This window comes from Gavia stellata, chromosome 10 (genome assembly GCF_030936135.1).
Source record: "Gavia stellata isolate bGavSte3 chromosome 10, bGavSte3.hap2, whole genome shotgun sequence".
In the NCBI taxonomy this organism is placed as follows: domain Eukaryota; kingdom Metazoa; phylum Chordata; class Aves; order Gaviiformes; family Gaviidae; genus Gavia; species Gavia stellata.
Window position 1 is genome coordinate 25,946,889 of NC_082603.1, and position 24,967 is coordinate 25,971,855.

Genomic DNA, 24,967 nt, shown 5'->3' on the forward strand with positions numbered 1-24,967 from the left:
ATCTTGAAGAGTCCTTCCTTGACTCCACCTTCCCTTTCAGTAGTGCAGTACCGTTGACCATCTTGCTCCCGTGGTCCTCTCTGGCCTGGCTCCTGCCCTCTGCCAGTTCTGAGGTAGCTGATGAATCCTTTTCCAGAAGAGTTAGGAAGTAACTTACTTTCTTGCGTTGTTGCTGTCCTTGGTGACAGCATGTATCTAAGCAGCATTGCTTAGATGCTTGGATTGTTGAAATCAATAAAAAGTGCATCTTTCCTCTGTTCCGCTAACCATTCAAATATCTTTACATCATCGTATTTGCTTTTCCTGTTTGCAGTTCTGTGCTCTCTTTTCTCTTATGCTGCTGAGCACACTCATGTCAGTTCTCTTCTGATGCCCTCACAGCTGTATGCTGTAACTCTTCCCCTTTTATCCTCCCATCTCACTAGAAAATTTTTAGAGAGTCTTGGCAAAGCTGCTTATTGCTGGTGAATTACGAGGTTTGTAGGGGAGAGTTAGAGTTAACTAGTGAACTTGTTTCTAAGTAGAGTGCTCCTGCCGCCAAAACCTTGTCTTTTATTTCCAACTGTATCTGTTAGTCTAGTAAAAGAAATCACACCTTCTTAGAACCTTTTCTTGCTTTAGAGATCACATACACCAAAACTGAGTCGATAAGATGATCCTGTACTGTATAGTACTAGAAATACTGCAGCAGTATTTCTTATATAGAAAGTGAAATCTTCTCTGCTCATAAAATAGCAATTATTGTTTTGTTAATAATTTTATTAGCAATTGCGAAGGTTGGGACAGTTACAGAATTGGGTGGGTGTATGATTTGATCAGAAGTGACATTTGAAAGCAGAGGTTTATATTGGCTTATCTCACCTGTCAGATGGAGGTGGCAGAAGAAGGCACCTCAGTCATCACAGACCTTTCCCTGGCACATCTCAATGTGACAAAACCGGGAGGTGTGTCCACATTGATGCTTACATTATCATGACTGTATTATCCGATAGTCTGGTTTTCATTCACAAAAAGTCCCTACAGTCCATGTCCTGTTTTGATTTGCAGATCTAAGCCAGTGGACATCCAGCAGGCTGTAAATGTCTGTCATTTTTGCAGAGCAGCGTGGAATGCATTGACATGCTTGTTGTAACTGCAAATATTTTGCATCACTGCTGAGCCCAGAATTAACTTTGGATGTTTCTGAGGAATCTCCTGTATGGGGGAGAAACCTTTTGTAATTGTAAAGCTGAATCATTTGCCTTTCCCTGTCTCTCTCACCACCTTGCTGTAGGAGTTCGATCCTGAAGAGTTCTACCATTTGTTAGAAGCTGCAGAAGGCCATGCCAAGGAAGGGCAAGGAATTAAATGTGACATTCCTCGTTATATTATCAGCCAGCTGGGACTCACCAGGGATCCCCTGGAGGGTGAGAACTCTTGTTTTGTACTTTTCAAACTGCTGAAAGAATAACCAGATCTCCTGGTCACTATATAGCTGAAGGAGGCTTTTATTTTATTGGTTTAATTTCTAGGCCATTTTTCCTTATTTTCTTGTTTGCTGTCAAATTCTAGACTGTCCTTTCCAGCCCCATGTCTCAAAGGAGTGTTGCTGGGGTGAGGATCACACATCAACGGTGACAGTTCTTTACTTATGATGTTAATAATGTCTCCCTGTATTATAGCTGAAACAATGTTACAAAATGGCTTTGTGATTTAACTGTTTTCTCTTTGCTGTTAGACGGTAAAAGTAAATTTACCCGTTATTTTTCTGGTCTGCCTGCCTGCTGGTGGCCTGGTTGGAAAGCATCCTGTCATTCCACTTTGTTGTCCTTTCTGGGAAAAGTGTATTTGTTGTGATTTTCCATGAGAAACCAGCACTAGTAGGAATTTTTAGGTGAAGATGAGATTGTATTTTTACATCTTGCATAGCAGCGAAACCAAAGGGAGTGATGCTTTAGAAGACAGTAACAGCTTTTCTGCTAGGTGCCAGAATTGCATATGGTAAATTGAATATGCTGTGAATGTACAGAGGCCCAGAAGATCCTAACTTTGGAATTTGTGAGTTAATACTTCTGCCTGGCACTTTGCTAGCTGAATCTCTTCTCCTATGACAAGTTTTAGGAGCATGCACGGCTTGCTCAGCAACAATAGAAAGTGTGGCAGAGACTGAAGGTTACTGCAGAATGTTTCAGCAATTGAACCGTACTTTTTGTTTTCTCAGGAGAGCATAATTTTAGCATAAATTAGTAGTCTGGATAGGACTAGTTTAATTTCTACGGTGTTTACCAGAATGACAGTGACAGGTTGACTTCAAGTGAAGAGCTCTTTGGGAAAATTTCTACCAAAGATTGCTAAATGCAATTTAATAGCATTTGTTGAAATCTGACATTAAAGGGAAATTTCCTTTGATCCCTGTCATGGGAGAGAACCTTTCCATCACTAATTCCCCTTACTAAAGTAAAATTTTCTTTAGAAATGTGCGGAGATGTCAAAGTGCCTTATTTCCTTTCTGTAAGGAGGGCACCCAGAAATGTCAATGATGTCTGTGCAGAGACTAGTAGTTAATGTAGGATTTGGTTTTGCAAAGTTTATAGCATCTCCTAAGACAGCTGAGTAGCCTAAACTAACTGACTTTCTCCCAGTTTGCTGCTGCTGCTGCTGCTCAGAATTTTGCAGAATCAGACACATTTCATGGAGGGAGGTTGTTTGAAATGTAATGCTTTTTCTTTTCTGGAGTACAGCTGTGCCACTAGGCTATATGCAGACATACATGCATAGAATAGGTTTTAGTATTAACTAGCTCGTGGTTTCCCCAGATTTGCATTTATTGCTTTTACTTATTATAGAAACCGCCTAGAATAAGTCAGGCTGAAATTAGAACAATTAATTATATTCATTTTTATATAAAATACTGCCTACAGCTGAGATGTTAAAGGTTATCACTGTATAATTGGGGTGACTTTCTACAAAGGGGAAGAATGTCCTTCGTCATCTACAAGCACCTCTTAAAATCCTGTTTGTCTTGTATAAACAAAGAGAACAGTGTTTGATTGAGATCATTAGGAGTAATCTTTCCTCTTTCTTTTCAGAAATGGCCCAACTGAATAGCTATGACAGCCCAGACACTCCTGAGACAGATGATTCAGTCGAGGTAAAGCAGTAATACACTCACTCTGTCTAGCGCTTTTTTGTCTCTGGAAAGAAGTAGTCTACAGTAAAGACTTAATTATAATGCAGAGTAATTTTAATTTAAAAAAAAAGTGCTGACATTTAAACGCTCATGTTAAAACTAGAGTATGCACTCATAAAAATGTGGAAATCTCTATACTGTGGTGATAGAATGCTTAAAAGTTGCAAACAGGCATTATCATCAGGTTTTGTTGATTTTTTTTTTTTAGAGTTGCAAACAAAAATCATCTGGAGAAATTCGTCATATCTGCACTTGTAAAATGTGACGGGTATTGAAGAGACTTGGCTTTAGTAACAGACTGTTGGAAAAATTTAGTTATATAACTCCCTAGGTTTCAAAAATCCTTAGTTGTTTAGTTTATTGGTATTTTAAAATTGTGATGTTGTGGAAAGGCCTGAAACTTACAGTCCGCTGATTCTGCTAATAATTGTGGAGGGAATCTGCAAGGGTCCTAGTGATACAGACTATTACCCTCAAGCTGAGGACTCCAGTGGTTTAGAAATGGATTGAGTTTGGGTGAATGCTGCTTAAAGAAGAAAAGGACAAAAAAGTGACATGTGGAATGAAGTCATTCCTGCTCCTGATTTCCGTTTTTCTTGTCTTCTTTCCCCAGAGCCGTGGGGCCTCTGTCCAGTCAAAGAAAACTCCATCTGAAGAAGAGTTTGAAACTATTAAACTGATCAGTAATGGTGCTTATGGGTAAGGCTTTTAGACTTTGCTTTAGAAGAAAATACTATTATTGTCCTACCCAGGGAAGGGTTATAGCAAAGTCTGGCGACTGACTGGTTTTTGTTGGGTCCAAAACGTAAATGAATTTTGCTTGGGTCTTACAGAGGTTCCACACTTGTGACGCCTTCTGCATTCTTCTGGGAGATGCCATTTCTTAAACGATCTCGGGGTTTCTTAGACAATAGCCCCTGTACATGGACGTAGTTCCTGGCTGTGAAGTCCCTACATGGCGCTGAACTGACACACAGCTTCCAGCTCAGGAAAATTAGTTGCCCTACATTAAAGCTTTCAGAATATGGTATTCCTAATCCCTCTGTGGTGCAAGTTTTCTGAAGCCCTTCCTAGCTGTGACCTCAAGCCTGTTTTTCCAGTAACTAATTCTGCACCATTTCTTTATGGTAGATAGGTAAAATATAGATACTTTGGTACCTTAGCTTGAGATGACAAAAACATTTTCCCTAAACATTGTCTCTAGGGAAGATATTGTCACTTCGTTTACTGTGAGATAGTAAAAAAATGCAGTTCCATGACTCTGAGAAAATTATTTTGCACCCATTTCCTTATTGCTTAACAAGTTAGTCTGTATTTCCTTTCATGCTGTCTGGTTAAGTCCTGCGATTTGTGTTTGTTTAAAGGCTAAGTGAGTGAGGGTGAAATGCTGTAGTTGCAAATGTTATTGAAACAGCAAGAATATTGAGGGAGAAATAGTTTATGCTTTTCCATTCTTCCATGTATTCAGATTATGTATGTAACTGTGGCTGTTTGTAAGCGCTTGAAATACTAAAAGAGATGCTAAAATTACATCGGGGCAAATCTACTGTGAGAAGTAATACAGTAAAAATGCTATTAGATTTTATTATCCATTGAAGAATCCAGAATGAAGTTGGTTGGTTAAAATTTTAACCGCTCATACAAACCTATCCAGAATTTTAAAGATGGTTCCTGACTCTGCAGTTTGTAAATCCTTACCAGTGATAGTCATTAGGTTGTAACTGAAAAGCAGTGATATTCAGTAGGTCATAACAGCAAAACCTGAGCACGTGCTTGAGTGTTTAGTTGAAGTGGGTGCTTAGTTCACGGTAACTCACTTTTTAAAAATTATATGTGGAAAAAGTGTAAGCATATTTTTTAGTCAGTGAAGACACAATGGAGCAGGTCAAAGAGGCACATTGTTAGACAAAAGATTTTGAACATTTTCAGTCATATTTCTGCACAGGCCCCATGTTTTAAACGTAACTTTGTGAAAATGGGAGAGAGAGGTGGTAGTTTTGCTGTTACTCGTATCTTTCTTTATACTGGGTGTATTTTATAGTCAGCTGCTGGTGAGGCACAATACCATGTTAAATGTAATATACTCCAGAGAAAAGGAAACAAATACTGATTCAATAAGGCAGGCAAACTGGATGAAAATTTTATTTGCAAACTGTATTATTAATGTACAGGAATCTAATGATCTGCAAATGATAGAAATGTAAGAGATACTTTACTGACGGAGCTCCCTGGTGACATATTAATTTTATGGAGCTTGGAAAGAAATCGTGCAGATTCCATACATTTTGGACAATTTTTTAAGTGAAATGGTGACTGTAGTGTTGAAAAATACATGACTCTCTGCAATGATGCTTAAGGAAGTTTGTGACATTTGTGTCTGAAATACCTCCTTGTTAGTCACATCAGCAACAACGCTGCTTAATTCAAGAAGACAGAGTAGCTTTTGGAAGGAAGCATCATGGGGTTCCTTCTTTTCCAGGGGAGCTTAGCACTGAGATGGGATTTTATGGAGTCACAGATAAGTCTATCAGGACCCACCCAAAACAGTTACCATCACGTTTTTTTAAAAAAACCAACAAAACAGTTTGAACTGAAAATGGAACTTTTCCTCTTGGTATGTGGTTTTCTAGAGCGGTGTATTTGGTGCGACACAAGACCACCCGTCAACGTTTTGCCATGAAGAAGATCAACAAACAGAACCTAATTTTGAGAAACCAGATCCAGCAGGCTTTTGTGGAGAGAGATATCTTGACATTTGCTGAGAACCCCTTTGTGGTCAGCATGTTCTGCTCCTTTGAGACCAAGCGCCACCTGTGCATGGTTATGGAGTATGTGGAAGGTATGGTTGTCATTATCTACAGCTGCAAAGGGACCTTAGATAGGATGGACATGTAGTGTGTATGCAGTGTGTCTCCTCGTAAAGGATGACATTTCCGAGTGATTTATAAGATGTGTACTTTTGGGTGTAAGACTGGACAGTGCACTGCTCTGAACACAATAAACGGGAAGACCATCTCATGTGTGTGCTAGTTCTTTCTTCATGGAAAGTGAGCTCAGTCAGCCCTGCAGTCGCAGGGGAGGTCGTGATGCCCTTTTACGGAGAAGTGTATGGACTGCTTGGGCTGAGCCGAAGAAATGAGTCATTCTACCGCTAGTACTGTTTAGCGTAAGGAGATACTCCATTTGTGAATCCCTGTGACTAATACAACATGATTGCAGTGGAGCTGAGGAAACATAAAGCCATATGTAGAAAAATGCTTGGGTCAGAAGTCAGCATGAACTTTCCAGTCCTCATTGGAAAGAGATCCTCCCGCTCTCCTATGGGATGGCATAGCTAGATCCATAGCACGTTTGCTTGGCCTTACAGTTAGAAAAAGACAGTTAAGAAACATCACCCAGCAAGACAGTCTTTGTTCTTTAGCAGCCTTTTTTAAAATACAGTGCTGTTTTATGCTGGGCTTTTTTTTGTTTGTTTTGCTTATTCTTTGGAATATTATTTGATTTTATTTTATCACTGTATCTTATTGTAAGCACTGTATTTCCACTGGTGGATAGGATTAATTTGTTATGCCTGGCTTGCTTGGCTGAATGTTTATGAGAAGTAAGCTTATAGTTACTGTATCAGTGCTCTTTCAGATAAATTAGTGGAATGAAAACAGATGTATTGACATAACAAATTTTAATATTAATTCCTATTTGCAAGTAGAGATGAAGGTCAAATGACATGTGTCGCCAGTGTTCCTTAAGAAGCTCAAATCAGGGTCCCACAGACTTATTTTCATAACTACCTCTGTATCCAAAGCCATGGCTGCCTCTCCATGTGTAGGGAGAGCCAGTTAGTAGTTGTAGAGGTGTTTACTTACTATTTTAATAAGGTTGTATATCAGAAGTAGCGTGTGTCTCAGTGGTGGAAAGCAAAGAAATTTACAGAGAGGCCAAACAGTCATGAACTGCTCTTTCTTCAAGGCTTGCTTACGGTTTGGAAACAGCATCTGTACAGTTCTTGAGCAAGCATGCCCAACATACATGGATCTCAATTTTCATAAGATTTTAATATTTATTTGAAGCTCGCGACGGAGTGTAGAGAGAGATTTAGAAGTCAGGCCCACAGGGTTGAGAGAGATAGCCTTTAGGAAACTTACTCTAATCTAGTATTGTAGACCCGTAGCTGTTCTTTCTTACTGATATTTGACATTTCGCTGTGCCATATTTGCAACTTTTTTTCTAGGGGGTGATTGTGCTACACTTCTCAAGAACATTGGTGCCCTACCTGTTGATATGGCAAGGATGTATTTTGCCGAGACTGTTCTGGCATTGGAGTACCTACACAATTATGGGATTGTTCACCGTGACCTAAAACCTGATAAGTAAGTCTTTAGCTTTTCAGAAGCTGGAGGGAGAGAGCCCGTTCTTCAGGGGCTTTCTCCATAGGCAAGAGGACATGGGGGCTAGAGACAGTAGATATCTTCAATGGTATCTGACATGTAGGAGGTTTTATGGAGTCTCTTGCTGCTGATGTAGAACTAGATAGACACTGAGAAAGGATGGGAAGAACATCTTCAGATATTATCTCAAAGCTGTTGCAGCACTGATGAAATTATGGCAGAAAATAGTTTGATTTCTGGTTGCCTTGGCTGCTCTGTGATACTCAGTTGCATAGGAGGTTCCTTCTAGGTGTTTGATGGGAACATAACACTGAGAACTTGCTTAGCATTATCTTGTGTTCTTCTTTTTTAAATTGCTTTTGGGAAACAATTAATTGAATGTTGGATTATTTTGCTGCTTCTCTTTCTTCTAGTCTCCTGATAACTTCCATGGGTCACATTAAACTAACAGACTTTGGACTGTCTAAAATTGGGTTAATGAGTCTTACAACTAATCTCTACGAGGGACACATTGAGAAGGATACCAGGGAATTCCTGGACAAGCAGGTAGGCTGAAAAATTTTGTCTGTTGATGTGGGATCAGATGCAGGGTTCTGTCCTGGGATAGAATCGGAGTTTGTAGCACTCCTTCTCTGCCTCAACACTGTGCTGTGCGTTGTAGAATGGGAGGAAAAGATATAAGTCCATTCTCATGTTTGTGCATAAATTGGTATTCTTTGTTATTTCAGCTTCTTGTTTTGAGGTGATGCACTTCAGCTCTTAGTTTAGGATATTTAAAGTGTGGCCCAGGCAGCAGTGCAGGTGTGAACAGAAGTTGGTTTAGGGATATAACATGGATTTTGCTGGAAGACTGTTCCACGGTCTCCCCCTTCTGGTGCTTAGAAAGTTCATGGCAAGTTCCTGTGTGTTTCTTCTTGTAATTTTGTTTGATGGCTTAAACATTGATTTTTGTCCCCATGATATTTACTTAGGGTCATTTTTCTCCTTAGCCTTCATTTTGCCAGGCTTAACCAGCTAAGTTCTTCCAGATGACAAGATAGATTTTCTTTTGATGAATGAATAGCTCTTCCATGCACCTCTTTCAGCTTGAGCTGATATTTCCTGGGCATAGTTGAGAGGAACTATACTGTTCTGGATGCAGGCTCAACAGTGCCTTGTATAATGGGATTAAAAAAAACCTTCCCTCTTCTGAAAATACCTACGATCGCAGCTGAATTTTCTTTTTTAGCTGTGCCAAGTGTTAATTCAAAACCATCCTGTGGTATTGTCTTCCTTTGCTTCTGAGTAACGATGTTTTTTCTAGCAGGAACTCTCTTTGGTCACTAGATCACGGTCTTGCACTTTGCAGTGTTGTATTTTTTACAGTGATTTTGTTGTTGTTGCTGCTTCTAAGCCCAAGGCAACTTAGATCTTCCAATGTGATTTCCTTAGCCATTGTCTGTGCCAACTGTACCTCCCAAATTTAAATGCTGAAGTGTAATCGTGCCGTGCTGCTAATTCTGCATCTGTGAAACAAATTCTGCTAGCACAGAGATGTGAGAGGTTTGTCAAAACTCAGTTCCTGATAGCTGTAGCTGTGCCAGTAGACATCCATCAAGCAGACAGACCTATACACACAGAAAATGCATTTTTCCCATATGCTTTACTATACGTGCACCAAAGAACTACTTAGCTGGCAAGTCCACACTAGGAACATTTCACAGTATGTGATATCATTTCTGTGCAGGTAATGTGTTCCTCATATATAAACTCTTGCTCCGTGGAAGTAGTTCACAGCATAAAGTGGCTAATGACAAAACATTTATAACTTCCTTGTGAAGCTCTGAGGGGGAAGAGAAAAAAAAAAGGACAAAAATAAGCTTTGATGTGAATTTGGCAATTTGTAGGTTTATTGCTTGCTTGTGTGTTTCTTTTGAGGTCTGCGGGACTCCAGAATACATTGCACCAGAAGTGATCCTGCGCCAGGGCTATGGGAAGCCCGTGGACTGGTGGGCCATGGGAGTTATCTTGTACGAGTTTCTAGTCGGCTGCGTTCCTTTCTTTGGGGACACACCTGAAGAGCTGTTTGGACAAGTGATCAGTGGTATGTTTCTGTTCTGGTTCTGAAGGGATTTCAAAGTGTGCTGTGAAGTAAAACCTTGAGAATATTGAGGATCCACAGTTTAGTCAGGAAAGACTAGGTATAAAATAATGGGTTTTAGTTTTAAAATATTTATTTTTCTGTGTCAAAGTAGCATCCATCTGATTCCAGCTGTCGAAAGTTGTTGATTTCTTAAGATCTTGCTAGATATTTCTGTCCTTGTGCATGGTGTGGGAGTCATGCAAATCCTTGTGGGATTGGGGAAACATATTTGGGGATTTTTCTGTTCTGTGTTTTAACTGAAGTGATGGAGAATATGAAAGGAGCAGCCGCCAGCTGGTTTAATTCAGCCTGATTTTGGTTATTGCTTCTGTAGGTGCAAATGTCAGTCAGCTAGTAATTGTTGTATAAATGAAAAAAAAAAGGAAATTCTAAGCAAGACACATTGAAGCTGTTGTACTCAGTACCTTCATGTCTTGTGGCTTTTTAAACCTATCTTCTGCTTGGAGTTGGACAAACAATTGCTTTGTGTTCTCTCAGTGACTATCCCAGTGAAAACATTTCCTATTGGGAATGCTTTCTGAAACAGTAAATTTTTAACAGACTTGGCAAATGTGCTTTGTAAAAAGCAAATTTCAGCAAAGAACTAAATATGATGCATGAAATTGTTACCTGTGAATTGTTCTCTCTGTTCCAAGTAATAACAAGCGTGGAATGTGCAGGCACGAGATACAGCTGCAGTATTGTCAGTGTCATTGTTTATGGATTGTTGTGGAAGTCCCATTTCATACTTTATTAATAGAGTTCTTAATGCTTTTTTTCTCCACAAGCACTGCTTGGATTGACAGCAGCTTTAGCTGATGCTGAATTTTATGCATTTTGGAAAATGTCAATGCTTGAATTATATTAAGTATGCAAGCTGCTGAATACAAGGTATTTACGATTCTGGGGCAGTACTGAACGGTGCATTTTACAGTATAGGAATGTGAATGGTTATTCAAATTGGTTGTGAAGCTGGTAGAAAATGTCAGGTCTCTTTGTGTCCCCAGATGAAATTGCCTGGCCAGAAGGTGATGATGCGCTGCCACCAGATGCCCAGGACCTCATTTCTAAGCTTCTCCGCCAAAATCCTCTGGAAAGAATGGGAACAGGTAGGAACCTTGTGCATAGGAAAGTACTAGCCAGGAGCAGGAAAATAAGCTACCTTGCCAGTGATGCACACCCACCTATGTTGAAAAATACTCATGTAGAGCTGGGAAACAGTTTATACTGGGTTCAATGAATCCTGTGTGATGAAGCTCTGAGAATTAGTGTAGATTGTACATGAGTCAGACAGATATGACTGTCTTGTTTGGGAAACAAGAAAGGAGCATTGTCAGCTTGGCAGCATAACTTCTCAAATTTGTGCTGTTCCATTAAAGGATTGAGGGTTGTGTCTCCATTTGAACAGATTTCTTTGAAGTTCTCTTTGACTAGGGGCTTAATCCCCTACATGGATGTGAACTCCTGGGTGTAATAAAATAAAATAAATGAAAACTTTCCCATTCCTAGAGGCCTGTAGAATTCTCCAAACATACAACAAAGTCTCTTTGGCAAAGTCAGATGTGTATGTCAATCTTTCTGTATTATAATGTCAGATTTAAAGTTTTACAAGTCAACACTTCTCATTTCCTGATAGTAAATAACCATAAATAATTTCTAGCTATGCTCTTGTTTTAAAATCATTTGTGCAACACTTGGCTTCACAGCACAAGTGGTCTGTTTCATTGATTTGATTTATTTGATTTAATTTTGGATTTTCAATTGGATACTACACTTTAAGGATAAAATAAAAATGTATATATATAACAATTCCAAAAGGCACATGTATTCAGCAGACTTAACACATGTGCACACAAGGGTGATGAATAGATCATGAATTAATAACGATATCAGATGGTTTTCACATGTTCTTTTTTACTTCAAATCCATGTACTTGAAAGCTGTTGCTGTCATGGAAAAGATGTAGAGTTTCTTGCCTTATAAAATGAGTTGATGGACTGATTTTTTTGATTTCTTATATACCTGTAATGCTGAGACTGCTTTTCCACTTGGCATCTCGTAGTGCCACTGGCACTCAGCAAACGTTTTATCTCTTTTCCTCTGTTATTCTCTTTTTGAAAAAGACAGTAGCATCTTTTATGAATATTAATTTCATTTTAAAAAAAATATGCATATACTAGTAGACAGATAATCCTTAGTTTTTCCTTCTGGGTACCCAAGCTTCTGAGGTTAATAACAAAAAGATACTAATTCGGGAAGATATGTAAGCCCCTGCCTTGTTTTAAGCACATGGATGAGTTTATTCATGAGAGTGGAGCCATGCACATGCTAAGTACCTTTCTGAGTTTGTTCTCTTTATTTAGCTATGATCAAGATGGTATTTAGAGTTTGGAAATTTTAAATTAAGATGTTAATTAGTTCTTAATCTTGCAACTTGCTGTGGCATGTAACAGCAGATGCTGTCTTCCAGCCAGTTCAGTCATGTGTTGTCATTAAATAGGAAGAGGAGGTGGGAAGGAGGAAATCTTGTTCAGATTTTGTCCTGTATCACCACTTTGGTAAAAGGATAAGTTGTTTCTCAAAATTCCTGGAAAATGTGTGACTTAAATGTACTCGGGTACATTCTTTCAGGCTCTTGATATTTTTAGGGTTTGTTTTTCTTGTTACGCAAATGCTGAAAGAAATACTCTGCAATAAAAGATGCTTATTTCAGGTAGTGCCTTTGAAGTGAAACAGCATCGGTTCTTTAAAGATTTGGACTGGAACGGATTACTTCGGCAGAAAGCTGAATTCATCCCACAGTTGGAATCTGAGGATGACACAAGCTATTTTGACAGTAAGACTAAAGATTCAGCCTAAACGGCATCATATTTTTTGTGTATATTTCATTTTTGAAATTGTTAGAGAAAAGTCATTGTTAGAAATTGAATAAAACACTTGATGGAAATTGCTTTAAAAAGTTTCTGTTGAATGCCAAGTAAGGTTTCTTTGAAAGCAGATGAATTTTAAATGAAAAAATGTTGCTGCTGAAGTCACTTGGCCTTTCACTCATGCCTGTGGTCCTGCCAGCCATTGCCCTGCAGTGAGAGGTGCTGCAGTTGTTACGCTGCGTTTATTACAACACTTCCAAAGCATTTGGTATATCTGACTTCCATGAGTTTTTGCGCAACATTATCTTTCCCTAGTGACCATTTTCAGCCAATGAATGTTTTTTAAAAAAAACAAACAAAACCCAAATCTTGAAGACAAGTATGTAGGGAAAATTCTTTAGAGGTTTAAAGTAAATTATTTTCACTGCAAGTGTATCACCTTATTTTAGTATTGTTAATTCTGATGAGATATGAAAGTGAAGTGCCTGTCTGGTGTGTATAAATGTCTGGGAACTGCCATGGTATCAGTGCTATGTAAGATTCCTGGTATTTCCAGATAAGCACCAGACAGAGTCGGTGCTCTTGGGAGAGGAGGGAGGAGTGTCATGTGAGGGATGGAGAGGTCTCTGTCCCCATAGCTTCTGCTCCCTAGCTTTTCTCATTTGACTTGGGGAGCTAGGCAGGTGGAAAGGACTTGGGCTTGTCACTGGTCAGGAGGTTCTTTCCCCCACTCCAGCTGCAGCACAGGATGACACTGGGCTATTTCAGTTTCCTGAGCTATGGAAATTTCTGCCCTGCTTCAATGGAATCTCTTCCCAAGGCCATGAGACTCGCTGACTCAGTATGAAGCACATTTTCGCTCCGCTCCCGCGCTTTGCTCAGGGTGAAGGGAGGGAGAGAGCCGCCTGCCTCTAACCCCTTGGCTGCCACACTGCAAAAGCAGCGATCCTATTTAAATAATGCACTCCCAGTTTGGGGAAGAGGCTTTCAGGTTAGAGGTTGGGTGGAGAGGTAGGATGGAGAGAGAGAGACATGCAGAAATCTCCATGTACTCGCTGCAGAGAGCAATTTGAGTCAAGCTGTGCAGCTGGGGCAGAGGTGTGTTTTGCATGTATTGAGGTTGTATTGGTACAACATACATGTAGAAACAGAGGTGGCAGTGTGTTCCCGCTGCTAATTGGACTTAATGGATGATGAAACTTGAGCTCTGGTCACTGAATTGAGTCAGTGATAGTGAGAGGCTCAGCACAGCAGCTGTGAGCGGATCCTGGTGGGTAAAAGCACCACGTTATGTTCAGTGGTGCAAATCACTGGGTCTGTCAAGTAGGAATGATGGCAAACTCCCCAAGTGCCCAGGCGTGCTCAGCAGGTTGTCGGGGTGACTTTGATGTGAGTTCTTTATAAAGGCTGGAATTCTCACATCAGGAAATATCTCACATAGACACTGATAAGAGTTGGCGTTGCTGTTATAAACCCTAATGCAGAAAATTTTAGAATTTACAAAAGTAGCTTTCTGGCTGATACAGTGCAGCAAATTTGGCTCAGTATAGCTATCAGCTTTCTGTAGCCAAACTTATTTACGCCTGCCCCACAAAATCCAATGTGGCTGGCTTAGAAATCCTATACTGCAAATCTCAAAGCACAAAATCTCTTTGGAGGCAGTTTGGATTTTTGCATTGAAAAATAGCTTTGCATGTTGGCTGCTTGCCCATTTTCTTTCACAAAATCTAATCCTTTTTCTAGTTGTAGGAGGGAGAAGAGGTAATATTTTTTGGGGGTAAATATTTTTGTTTTTTGAAGAAGGCTTGTTTGTATGTATGCGGGACAGACTTTGTACAATCATAAAGCTGTTTATTGGAAATTGGGACAGTGAATTGTTTCCATGTTTCCTTCCATATGATTGTTTGCCATAGGGAATAAATATCCCTACCACGAAGGGTCTGCAGGATCAGACACCTGCTGCGTATCAGCTGCTTTTAGAATATAATATAGCTGATGGTGTAAGACAAATCCAGTAGGAAGGAAGTATTCTTCACTGCTAATTGTACAGGATGAGCAAAACTGGCTGCATATGTTTCAATATTAAGGAGAATACTCTTCATAGTGTATGAAAGTTCTTTGTAAGTAGACAAGTGCAACGACTGTTTGTGGGTAAGCATGCACTGCTTGAGGTGTGAGAGTTACCAACACTCCCCGCACTGATGAAATGTGCCATGTCTTGTTCACAGCCCGTTCAGAGCGGTACCAACACCTGGATTCAGAAGAAGAGGAGGACACTAATGATGATGATCACGTGGAAATTCGGCAGTTTTCCTCATGCTCGCCGAGGTTTAGCAAGGTAGGAGCATGCTAGCTTGTTGAAAGAAAAAATCTAAAGAGGAACACAGTTTCATTGTTTCGTATGGGGTAGATTTTAATCATGCAGGTGATATGTGGGAGTTGCATGGTGTTTAGTATTCACTGAGGAAGGAAAAAACTGCCTACGTTGTTTATTCTGTGACAGTTTATGGCCTGTTAGAAGGCGAGTGCAAGAATAATTGGAGAATGAGTTTTTGTATTTCTTAATGTTTCACTAATATGCAGGGTACTGCAGAGGTCTCTCCTGCATCTGATACAGTTTGATGTTTTTACTAATGACTTGTATGCTGACACAGGGAATGTCCAAAGCTTATTTGCTTTGAACAGTGTCATTTCAAAAGGGTCTTCCAGTAGGTGACAAGATGGTATTAGGATGAAAATTGATTCTGACCTTGTGGAATAATGATCTAAAATCAAAGGGATCCCATGCAGTAAAAGCACAGGTGAAGTTTACACCTCTGCTGTTCATTGTCTCAAATACAGCCTGAGGAGCAAAAGTTTCAGAGAGAAAGATCTGGGCATGTAGTGCATCATGAGTTAGATGTGCCGAATTATTGAAGTAGAAAGGCAGTTACCGTACTGGGCGAGCACAAATATTCTGCTGGGCAAGGGATCAGGCCCAGCCAGCACGGGTTCATGAAAGGCAGGTCCTGCTTGACCAACCTGATCTCCTTCTATGACCAGGTGACCCACCTAGTGGATGAGGGAAAGGCTGTGGATGTTGTCTACCTGGACTTTAGTAAAGCCTTCGACACTGTCACCCACAGTATTCTCCTGGAGAAACTGGTGGCTCGAGGCTTAGACAGGTGCACTCTTTGCTGGGTAAAAAACTGGCGGGATGGCCGAGCCCAGAGAGTTGTGGTGAATGGGGTGAAATCCAGTTGGTGGCCGGTCACAAGCGGTATTCCCCAGGGCTCAGTTTTGGGACCGGTCTTGTTTAATATCTTTATCGATGATCTGGATGAGGAGATTGAGTGCTCCCTCAGCAAGTTTGCAGACGAAGCCAAGTTGAGTGGGAGTGTTGATCTGGTCGAGAGTAGGAAGGCTCTGCAGAGGGATCTGGACAGGCTGGATCGATGAGCCGAGGTCAATTGTATGAGGTTTAATAAGGCCAAGTGCCGGGTCCTGCACTTGGGTCACAACCACCCCATGCAACACTACAGGCCTGGGGACGAGTGGCTGGAAAGCTGCCCAGCAGAAAAGGACCTGGGGGTGCTGGTTGACAGCTGCTGAACATGAGCCGGCAGTGTGCCCAGGTGGCCAAGAAGGCCAAGAGCATCCTGGCCTGTATCAGAAACAGTGTGGCCAGCAGGAGTAGGGAGGTGATCGTGCCCCTGTACTCAGCACTGGTGAGGCTGAACATAGAATACTGTGTTCAGTTTTGGGCCCCTCACTACAAAAAGGACATTGAGTTGTTGGAGCGTGTCCAGAGAAGGGTGACGAAGCTGGTGAGGGGTCTGGAGCACAAATCTTATGAGGATCAGCTGAGGGAGCTGGGGTTGTTCAGTCTGGAGAAGAGGAGGCTGAGGGGAGACCTCATCGCTCTCTACAACTACCTAAAGGGGGTTGTAGTGAGATGGGTGTTGGTCTCTTCTCCCAAGTGACAAGTGATAGGACAAGAGGAAATGGCCTCAAGTTGCGTCAGGGGAGGTTTAGACTGGACATTAGGAAAAATTTCTTTACGGAGAGAGTGGTGAAGCATTGGAAGAGGCTGCCCAGGGAGGTGTTGGAGTCACCATCACTGGAGGTGTTCAAGGAACATGTAGACGTGGCACTGTGGGACATGGTTTAGTGGGCATGGTGGGGGTGGGTTCATGGTTGGACTTGATAATCTTAAAGGTCTTTTCCAACCTTAATGATTCTGTGATTCTGTGAAATGAAGAAATCCTTTCCATCTGGTTAGCAGTAGGAAGGCCTTAGCTGGGGTACTCTGTCGTGTTCTGGGCAATGTTCTTTAAAATACACATGGACTAGTAAAAGAGGGTCCAGAGGAAAGCAACAAGAATGATCCGAGATCTACCAACCATAAAACCTAATGTGTTTCCAAATACATAACTGCTAGAAGGAAAGGATACATTGGTCTTCCTGTTCTACACAGAACTGACATGAAATCATGGGCACAAAGGAGGTTTAGGATAGACGATAAGAAAAAGTTTCCAATGTTGAACAATAATTCAGCACTGGTGTGGGTTGCCTGGGGAATTTGTAGAATTTCCATCACTGGCAGCTTTTAAGAACAGGTTGGAGAAACATCTGTCAGGTGTTTACAAGAGAGCTGGTTCTGCTTTGAGGTGGGGAAATGGACAGGAAACCCTGAAGAGGTCCCCTCTAGCCATGCTTTCTGGATTCAGTATGCCTTACTCAGGTCCGTGCAGGTCTCATTCTTACTCAGGTGATCTGAAATAAAAAACTGGGATTACGGACATTACAAAGTAGTACAACTCCACTGTTAGCATGAATAAAATAAAGTATGTATGGAGAGGGGCAGAAGGGAGAAAAAATGCTGGTTTTGAGGTCAGCCCGCTCTATGAACAGTACTTCCCTCTTCTTGATGAGATGGGAGTAGGTATTTTACTTATGGCTTCTGAAGATGTTTCAGTTTTTTTCATGACAGTTCCTCCAGATTTCCACTACTGAAGTCAGTTTTGAAGCACCAGTTCATTCTTCTTTGTCTTCAGCCGGGCTACAGTGGCTAAGTAACAGTCACCATTAATTTTATGGAGTTGCTCCTGATTTGCATCACCAAAAGTATGTTTAAAATTGGACCGGAGAATTAGTTGGGGTTTTGAAAAAGTTCTCATGAGTATGTAAAGGTTTCTTTTTTCTGCCTTTTCTCACCATGACTATTATTCATCTGTTAGACTGAAGCTTTTCTTTAGGGTTCAGTGTTTTTGCCACAAAGAGAAAAAGTTCACTTTTAATGAATTTATTTTAAGACCTGGAAAATTATACAGCATTTGTAATGTGGGAGGCATAAAAGGCTCATTATATTTTGAAATTCTTGTCTGACAATTCAGCCATATGATTTATTAATAGTTATCTTGTTGATGCTCTGAATTTTTAATAACATTATTTTCATTAATCTCTTCTTATGTAAATTAGGTCCACAGTCAAGTGTAGTTTTAAAAGGATGGATTTTTTTGCTTAATCATTTAATTATTTAAAGACTGCTGTAAAACCAAGAAAGGCACTTTCATTAAGCTGTCAGCATTATAGTAGATTCCTTGAGGAGGGCAGGACTTTTTTGTTCTGAAATAAGCTTGGGGCAATGCTGATAGACTGGTGATAATGAAATGGGGTCATGAGCGTGATGCCTATCACTGAATTGAATTTGTGTAGTAAGATTTCAAGATCCAGATACCAGCCTTCAAGACATGTGGAACCTGCTTTAGCAATATCTCTTCTTATATTTGAGAATCGTTAAGAACAAAACTCAAGTAATTTCAAAAAGTCTTAGTATTTCTGTGGTGTGCTGGGCTGTTTTCAGAGAGGTGTTGGGTGCCGTTGCAGAAAAGCATGTTTCATGTTTCTGAAGCTTGTTTTTTTCCTTTCCTCCCTAGCACATTTTGAGCATGTCACATCTGCACTGTGTTATTTAGTCAAAGAACGTTGCCAGGTTCATGCTTTCAGGAAATATCTTTCGTTTTGAGAAGAGATTATGCCCCTTGATCAGAAAAGGCCACAGAGGCTTGTTTTCTCTGTACAGAAGGATCTTTTGCTATATGCAGGTGTACAGCAGCATGGAACGTCTTTCCATCCATGAAGAGAGGAAGACTCCGCCACCAACTAAACGGAGTCTGAGTGAAGAAAAAGATGACCGGCTGGACAGCCTTGGCGGCTTGAAGAGTCGAGACCGCAGCTGGGTGATTGGGTCTCCTGAAATGTAAGTTCTGTAAAACTAAGTCTTCTGGTTTCTCATAGTAGCATCTGAGAAAGACCGACCTGTGCCAAAACTTTCTATGACCAGTGTTAGGTCAGGAATGCTTCATGTGATGTATTTCCAGAGGTGAAGCCTGAAGAGTGGAATAAATAGCTGAAAATGAATGTGATATAGTGCTTAAATGTATCTAATTAAGTACTAACATCTCCTAAATTTGTGGAAAATACTTTGAATAAAATTAAAAGGATTCTAACCTTAAGTAAAGCTTTCATTTATGGAAAAGCTAGTTAAGTTGGAGATGTACCAACAGCAGTTTTTTCTTAAACATCAATGAATCCAAAGTCTGGTGTTGTCAGACTTTTACTATTTGTCACAAATTAGAGAAACCATTAGGAAAGTCCAAAGTTTCTAAAGTTCAGAATAACAAAAAAAATCTTGTGTTGTAATAAAAATGTCAGTAAAATATATGAATGCCCATGAATTTGGTTTTATTTCTTCCTTTCTTAAAAGCTTAACAGTGGAATATATTGGAAATCTAGACTCAGGTGATGCCCCAAGCCTTTGCTGTTTTAAATCCTAATGATGTAGCTCAGTCTCCTAACTTCACCTTAAATCCGCTTCAGATGTGTGAATTCGGTCTGTGTGTTATATTCTCTCTTCAAAGTTCATTATCCCCTTTACTCAACTGAGGGGCTCTGTCTTGTTTTCTCTCTTAGATTGCGTAAGCGCTTGTCTATGTCTGAATCCTCACACACAGAGAGTGACTCCAGCCCACCCTTGACGGTCCGCCGACGCTGCTCAGGGCTTCTTGATATGCCCCGTTTTGCCATCTCCGCTGAGGACGAGGGAACTGTTCTCAAAAGGCCGCAGTCCGAGGGGATGCTCTTATCCACTGTGCAGTCACGGGAGGGGCTGCCGGTGCCCATTCCAGAACAGCCTGTGGAGCAAGAGCTGCAGCTGGAAGGTGATGCTGGACCCACCGCCCCCTCCACGGCTGTCAGCAGTGCCTCAACGCTGACAGGTACGTGGTCAGTGCGATGGTGCTGTGGTCCCCAAGAAAGCCGCGTTAGCTTGCAGATGTTAACTCTGTAAAACTGTGGATTTGGATGTCGAGTGATATGAATATCTCATGCTAAGTGGTTGTTTTAGTATAGTTATGTGGCTGTGCTTGTCTTTAAAATAACACTGGTGGTTTATCTCTTCAAAATTACATCTTTTGTTTCAGTCTCCTCACTTCAGATTGATTAAGGTCTTTTCATGCTTGAGACCCATACGATCTATGCCTACTTAAAACCACTGGGTGCCTACCTGAGGCAGCATTATGTTAAGCATTAGTCAGAGCAGATCACTGCTGAGTTGGGGCTGGAGAATATGGGTGTTCAGCCATACTAAAAGATCCCTGCTTCCTATGATTTTATTTATCTGAAAGGCTCTAGTTTGGAGAAGAGACTTGAAATTTGCTAGGTGAGTGGGGTTTGTGTCAGGAACATGCTACTTGCTGTCTCAGCCAAATATCCTGAAATGTAGCCAAGTTGCAGGCTTAAAAAAGTGCAGCCTAGGTTTAGTAGAGTGAGCCTTAGAAGTCAGTGTTTGGCTTCTCAGAAGCTTTGTCCATCCTGGGGCCATTCCCCAGCACTGGGCTGAGCTGAACCTTTCCTGCGATCCCTAGGCTGCTGGGATGCAGGGCTGGTCTCTGGGTGCTGGAGTGTCTCCAGCTCCTACCCCTTTTAGGGCACCGGCAAGGCAGAGGGCAAAGCTGCCTGTTCCTGAGTACAGAAGAGGCCAGAGCTGGGAACTGGTGGGAAGTAGTAAGGAGGAAAAAAAGGAAATTTGGACCAATGGAAGAGAATGAGGAAGTTGAACTGAAGGTTGGCAAGATAATATTTGTGAAGGAAGACATATTTAGGGGAAGAACTAGATTGTAACATTGAAGAACAAGGACTAACTGGGTAAGAAAATAAACAATTTGCTGGGGGAAACTGGGAGCAACCAGGCAAAGCAATTGTGGATGCATTGCGCGAAAGAAGAGGGAAGGGGTACTGAGCAAGGAGTCAGAGTGGGAGCAAGACTGGACAAGGACAAGGTGAAGAGCACTGGGCAGATGTGATGGTGGATTGATAACAGAATGTGAAAATGCCTTAGAGTAAATTGGCTTCCAGACTAGAGTAAAGCCAAAGATCCCCACATGTCATTATTCCTCTTCTGCAATGCAATCTGTGAAATTTCCTGCAAAATTGTCCCATTCCACTCTATGGCTTATCCTCCCAGAACAGGCCTGGTGCTGCCATCATGTACTGTACATGGGAAAAGGTGTAGGAGTGAAGGAGGTAAGCTACCACATACTTGGGTGACGTAGGTGCCATAGTGGAACCTTAGTTTCTCAATTTCATACTAAAAGCCTAGAAACAGGCTATTAAAAATTGCAAGAACACTTTCATTGCAAATTTGAGTATCTACAAGTTGAAATAGGCAAAAATGAAGCTCCCCTGGGCAGCCTGCTTCCCTGAGCCTAATGCATTAGAGCAGTCTTTAATCCAGCTCATGGTATTCAAGGATACCATTGCTTCAGTGTCCCCAGCCTGCAAAGTTAAGTCAGAGGCAGGGGATTGCAAGAAAAGAATTTCATTCCTGTCACTGTCTCACAGTGCTCCTCTAATGCATATCGTGGTCTTTTCACACACAGCCTCTGATTCTGGGTTCGTCATTGTCTGGGAGCCTTATTTGAAACTCTGTGGCTGTTAAATGTTGTACTGGCATCTGGTACTGAGGTCTATGGGAACGGTGCTTTGAATTTTTATTTTCATGGTACTTCCTGCTTTACTTAGTATTCAGAGCAGTCGTGCCCACTTAAATAACAATGATCAATGTTTTGTTCTGTCCTCATTGTTCAAAATTTGGCCCTTAGGCTTTCTTTATTGCACGCTGCTTAAAATTTGCTTTTGAAGACAGAATGATTAATTTCCCTTGTGGACTTGCTGTGATGCTCACCACTTTCATTTCTGGGCACCTTGTAAATTCTAATTAATGTATTTTCACAGTGCCCCTTTAAGGTATCAGATGGGGAACTGAGGCACCGAGCTTGAGTACAGCACCCCCAGCCCCCAGCATCTACTATTGTTGCATGCCCAGTCTGATTTTCAAGATTACTTTGCATTTTATATACAAGCATAGCAGGTTAAGTAATTCAAGACTAAATTGCAACGGTGCACAGGAGGGTGCAAATGAAGGTTGTCTTTGCAATCCACATTTTTACTTTCCCTGACTTTAGTACCTTAGTATTCTCTTAAAATGGATTTTTTTATGTGCAACTCCAGTAGAACCTGGCTCTTCTATTACAGGCAGTTTTAACTTAAAGATTGACAGTTCTTGCTGGTTGTAAAAATGGAGCACTTTCCATAAAACTGTTTTCATCTGTGAACGATCCCATTGAAATCGCTTGCCTGCAGAACTGCACCGCAGCTTTAGGATTCATGTAACTGCTACTGAGCAACGTGATTTCATTAGTGAGCTCTTCCAACAGAACAGAAGCCACTAATTTTCTGTATTCAGAATAACACCATTTCTGTAAATAAAAATTCAAGCCCTGGGGTTTTTTCTTAGGAAAATTTACTCTTGGACTTCATGTAAACATGACTTTGATTTAATGTATTTTGCCTGTAGGGGAATAGACTGTTAGGAATTCCCTGTGGTTCTAATCTGTTTTAATTTAAACTGTAGCTGGGAGCACTGCAGATTTCTCTGATCCACGCGCTCGCAGTAATAGCAATGAAGGCCCAGACTTTACCACTCCAAAAGCCATCAGCGATTTGGCAGTGCGGCGGGCACGACACAGGTTGCTCTCTGGGGAATCAGGGGAGAAACGTACCTCAAGACCTGTCAATAAAGTGATTAAATCAGCATCTGCTACTGCCTTGTCTCTCCTGATTCCCTCAGGTAAGAAATGCCTCAGGTGAGGCATTGTCAGAATCTGCAAGGACTAAACAAAAGGTCTGCAGACAGATCCTTCCCCTTTGCTCTCCTGGAATAATGCCCTTTCTGGCAGGAGGAGAGAGATCTAACTTTTACAATCGGTTTAATATTTACTACTCGGCAGGTTGATGAATACTGCTTTGCCACAGACAGGAGCATTGTGTGTGTGGTCTGACTGCAACTTCTGCAAATGGCAGCTGGGCCTTATTCTCTCCCTAGTTTTGTTTAAATTGGCTCCTAGCTGGTCTCTAGACAATGGTGCAGCAAGGAGGTATAGAGACACGGATCAGGGTACTATTTTTTTGGGGGTCACATGCTAGCTAAGGCATTGTTTGGGAACTGAATGTGTCTGGTGCGTTCATGCACGGGGAAGTTTCAGTAACTCCAGATAACTTGGTTGAGATTGGATGTTCAAGAATTCAATACTATAAGTAACTCACAAAGCAAGTTAACACTGAATAGCTTACCTTGTTGGCCCGGCTCTGTCTCCAAGCAGAGCCAGACCTTGACAATTCATAATGCCAGGTGGTAACTTCTAGTGAACAGCCCAACCATGCCGAGCTATGACAGACCGGTTCAGCAGGAGGCTCTCCCCACAAGGACTTTGTGCCTCTTTGCGGAGGATAAGTCTGTGCTGTATTTCCAGGGCTGTACCTGTTCCTGCCTAGATAGGAGCAGGAAATTGCAGCCGGGCCACAAGTGCCAACCCAGCAGAACCTTCTGGCAGAGCAATGCCTGCCCCTCTCAGCCTGGGAGCTGGAGGCAGGTATGCAACTGCTTCTTGGCATCGTCATGGTGATACACGTTTAATTTCTTGTGGTTTGGGCGTTGGTTGCTTTTCAAACTACAAACTCCCTCATGAAAACCTCTAAAATGTGTATTTAATCACCCAGCAAAGGTTCTTCCAGAGCTGCTGTCATCTGCCAGGTAAATATGTGCTGGGTGATTCAGCAGGTGTTTCTTAATGGGTTAGGGATTACCTTTTACAGCTGCATTTAGTATTCCTGCTCTTTGGGTTTATTCTACAGCTATCGACCAGCTTCACTTTAAAATGAGAGTTCTGTATTTGCTTTGTATTTTTAAAAGTGGATGTTGTTACACTAGCAAGCCGAGTCAGATAGTTTAGCCAATAGCCCAGCCCTTGGCTGTTTGTTTGGGAAACGTACTCTAAAATACACTTGTGATGTTGCTATTCAGTAGCAAAGTCCCTGCAGTAGCTAATTTTTTAGGGTTAAATATGTTACCCCTGTGAATTTAAAACACTACCAAAACTACCTAGATGTAGTTGTTGTCTGATTGCCTACTGATTTTTTTGTTTTAATACTAACTGATTTTGAATTATCTCAGCACCAACATGTAACTTGCACCAAGGTCTAGAAACCATCTCATTTTTTGGAGGGGGATAATATATGACAACCTTGAAATGGGGTGTTCCAGGATTGTGCCTAGAGCAAATGCTTATGATGGGTTGTAAACCCCTGAAAGAGGAGAAGTAAGCACTGTGACCCAACCATAATCCTAGGCGAGCAGTGCTGCTGTATTAAATACACACCTCCAAGAGTTTTGGAAACTCCGCTGATTGTTGTATTTCGAAGTATGAATTAGTTGAAGCTGCAGGCAAACCCAGCTCTGGTGAAGACCACCAGCTTTAAGAGCATTGGGAGAGGTGGTTTCCTAGCTGTTCTCTAACAAGAATTTTCTCTGTTTTGGAGGCCTGGTTTCCTAATTTTTGCCCACCTTTGTGTCATCACTGTAGATCACCACACGTGTTCTCCATTGGCCAGTCCAATGTCACCTCATTCTCTATCCTCCAACCCATCTTCGAGGGACTCCTCACCCAGCCGCGACTTTTCTCCTGCTATTGCAAACCTGAAACCACCAATCATCATCCATCGGGCTGGAAAGAAATACGGTTTCACTCTCCGTGCCATTCGCGTCTATATGGGTGACAGTGATATCTACACTGTGCATCACATGGTCTGGGTATGTCTCTGCTTTTCTAAAAGGAGTACCCTTGGGGCCAGAAATGCATTTAGGCAGGGTTGTGGGATTTAGCTTTATAAACTATATTTTGCCACCCTGTTTTCTTTCTCCTTATTTGGACCCAAAGTTATCTTTTTGGGGTGTGGGTAAACCCTAAATAAATAAATAAATAAATAAATGCGCTTTGGGTTTTACCTATAGCAGTTTCAAGCCATCACAGAGCCACAACAA

General features: G+C 41.3%; 1 protein-coding gene across 1 annotated transcript in view; it reads left to right on the plus strand.

Moving 5' to 3' along the window:
* MAST2 (microtubule associated serine/threonine kinase 2) overlaps positions 1-24,967 on the plus strand; it is a 198,370-nt gene that overhangs the window by 163,690 nt on the left and 9,713 nt on the right. The window contains exons 15-28 of the mRNA XM_059821971.1: positions 1,274-1,406; positions 3,069-3,130; positions 3,783-3,868; positions 5,800-6,008; positions 7,398-7,536; positions 7,968-8,100; positions 9,472-9,637; positions 10,684-10,785; positions 12,390-12,512; positions 14,775-14,884; positions 18,633-18,787; positions 19,501-19,805; positions 22,502-22,717; positions 24,510-24,736. Of these exons, the coding sequence (XP_059677954.1) occupies positions 1,274-1,406; positions 3,069-3,130; positions 3,783-3,868; positions 5,800-6,008; positions 7,398-7,536; positions 7,968-8,100; positions 9,472-9,637; positions 10,684-10,785; positions 12,390-12,512; positions 14,775-14,884; positions 18,633-18,787; positions 19,501-19,805; positions 22,502-22,717; positions 24,510-24,736 (2,166 nt within the window). The remainder of the gene's footprint in view (positions 1-1,273; positions 1,407-3,068; positions 3,131-3,782; positions 3,869-5,799; positions 6,009-7,397; positions 7,537-7,967; positions 8,101-9,471; positions 9,638-10,683; positions 10,786-12,389; positions 12,513-14,774; positions 14,885-18,632; positions 18,788-19,500; positions 19,806-22,501; positions 22,718-24,509; positions 24,737-24,967) is intronic.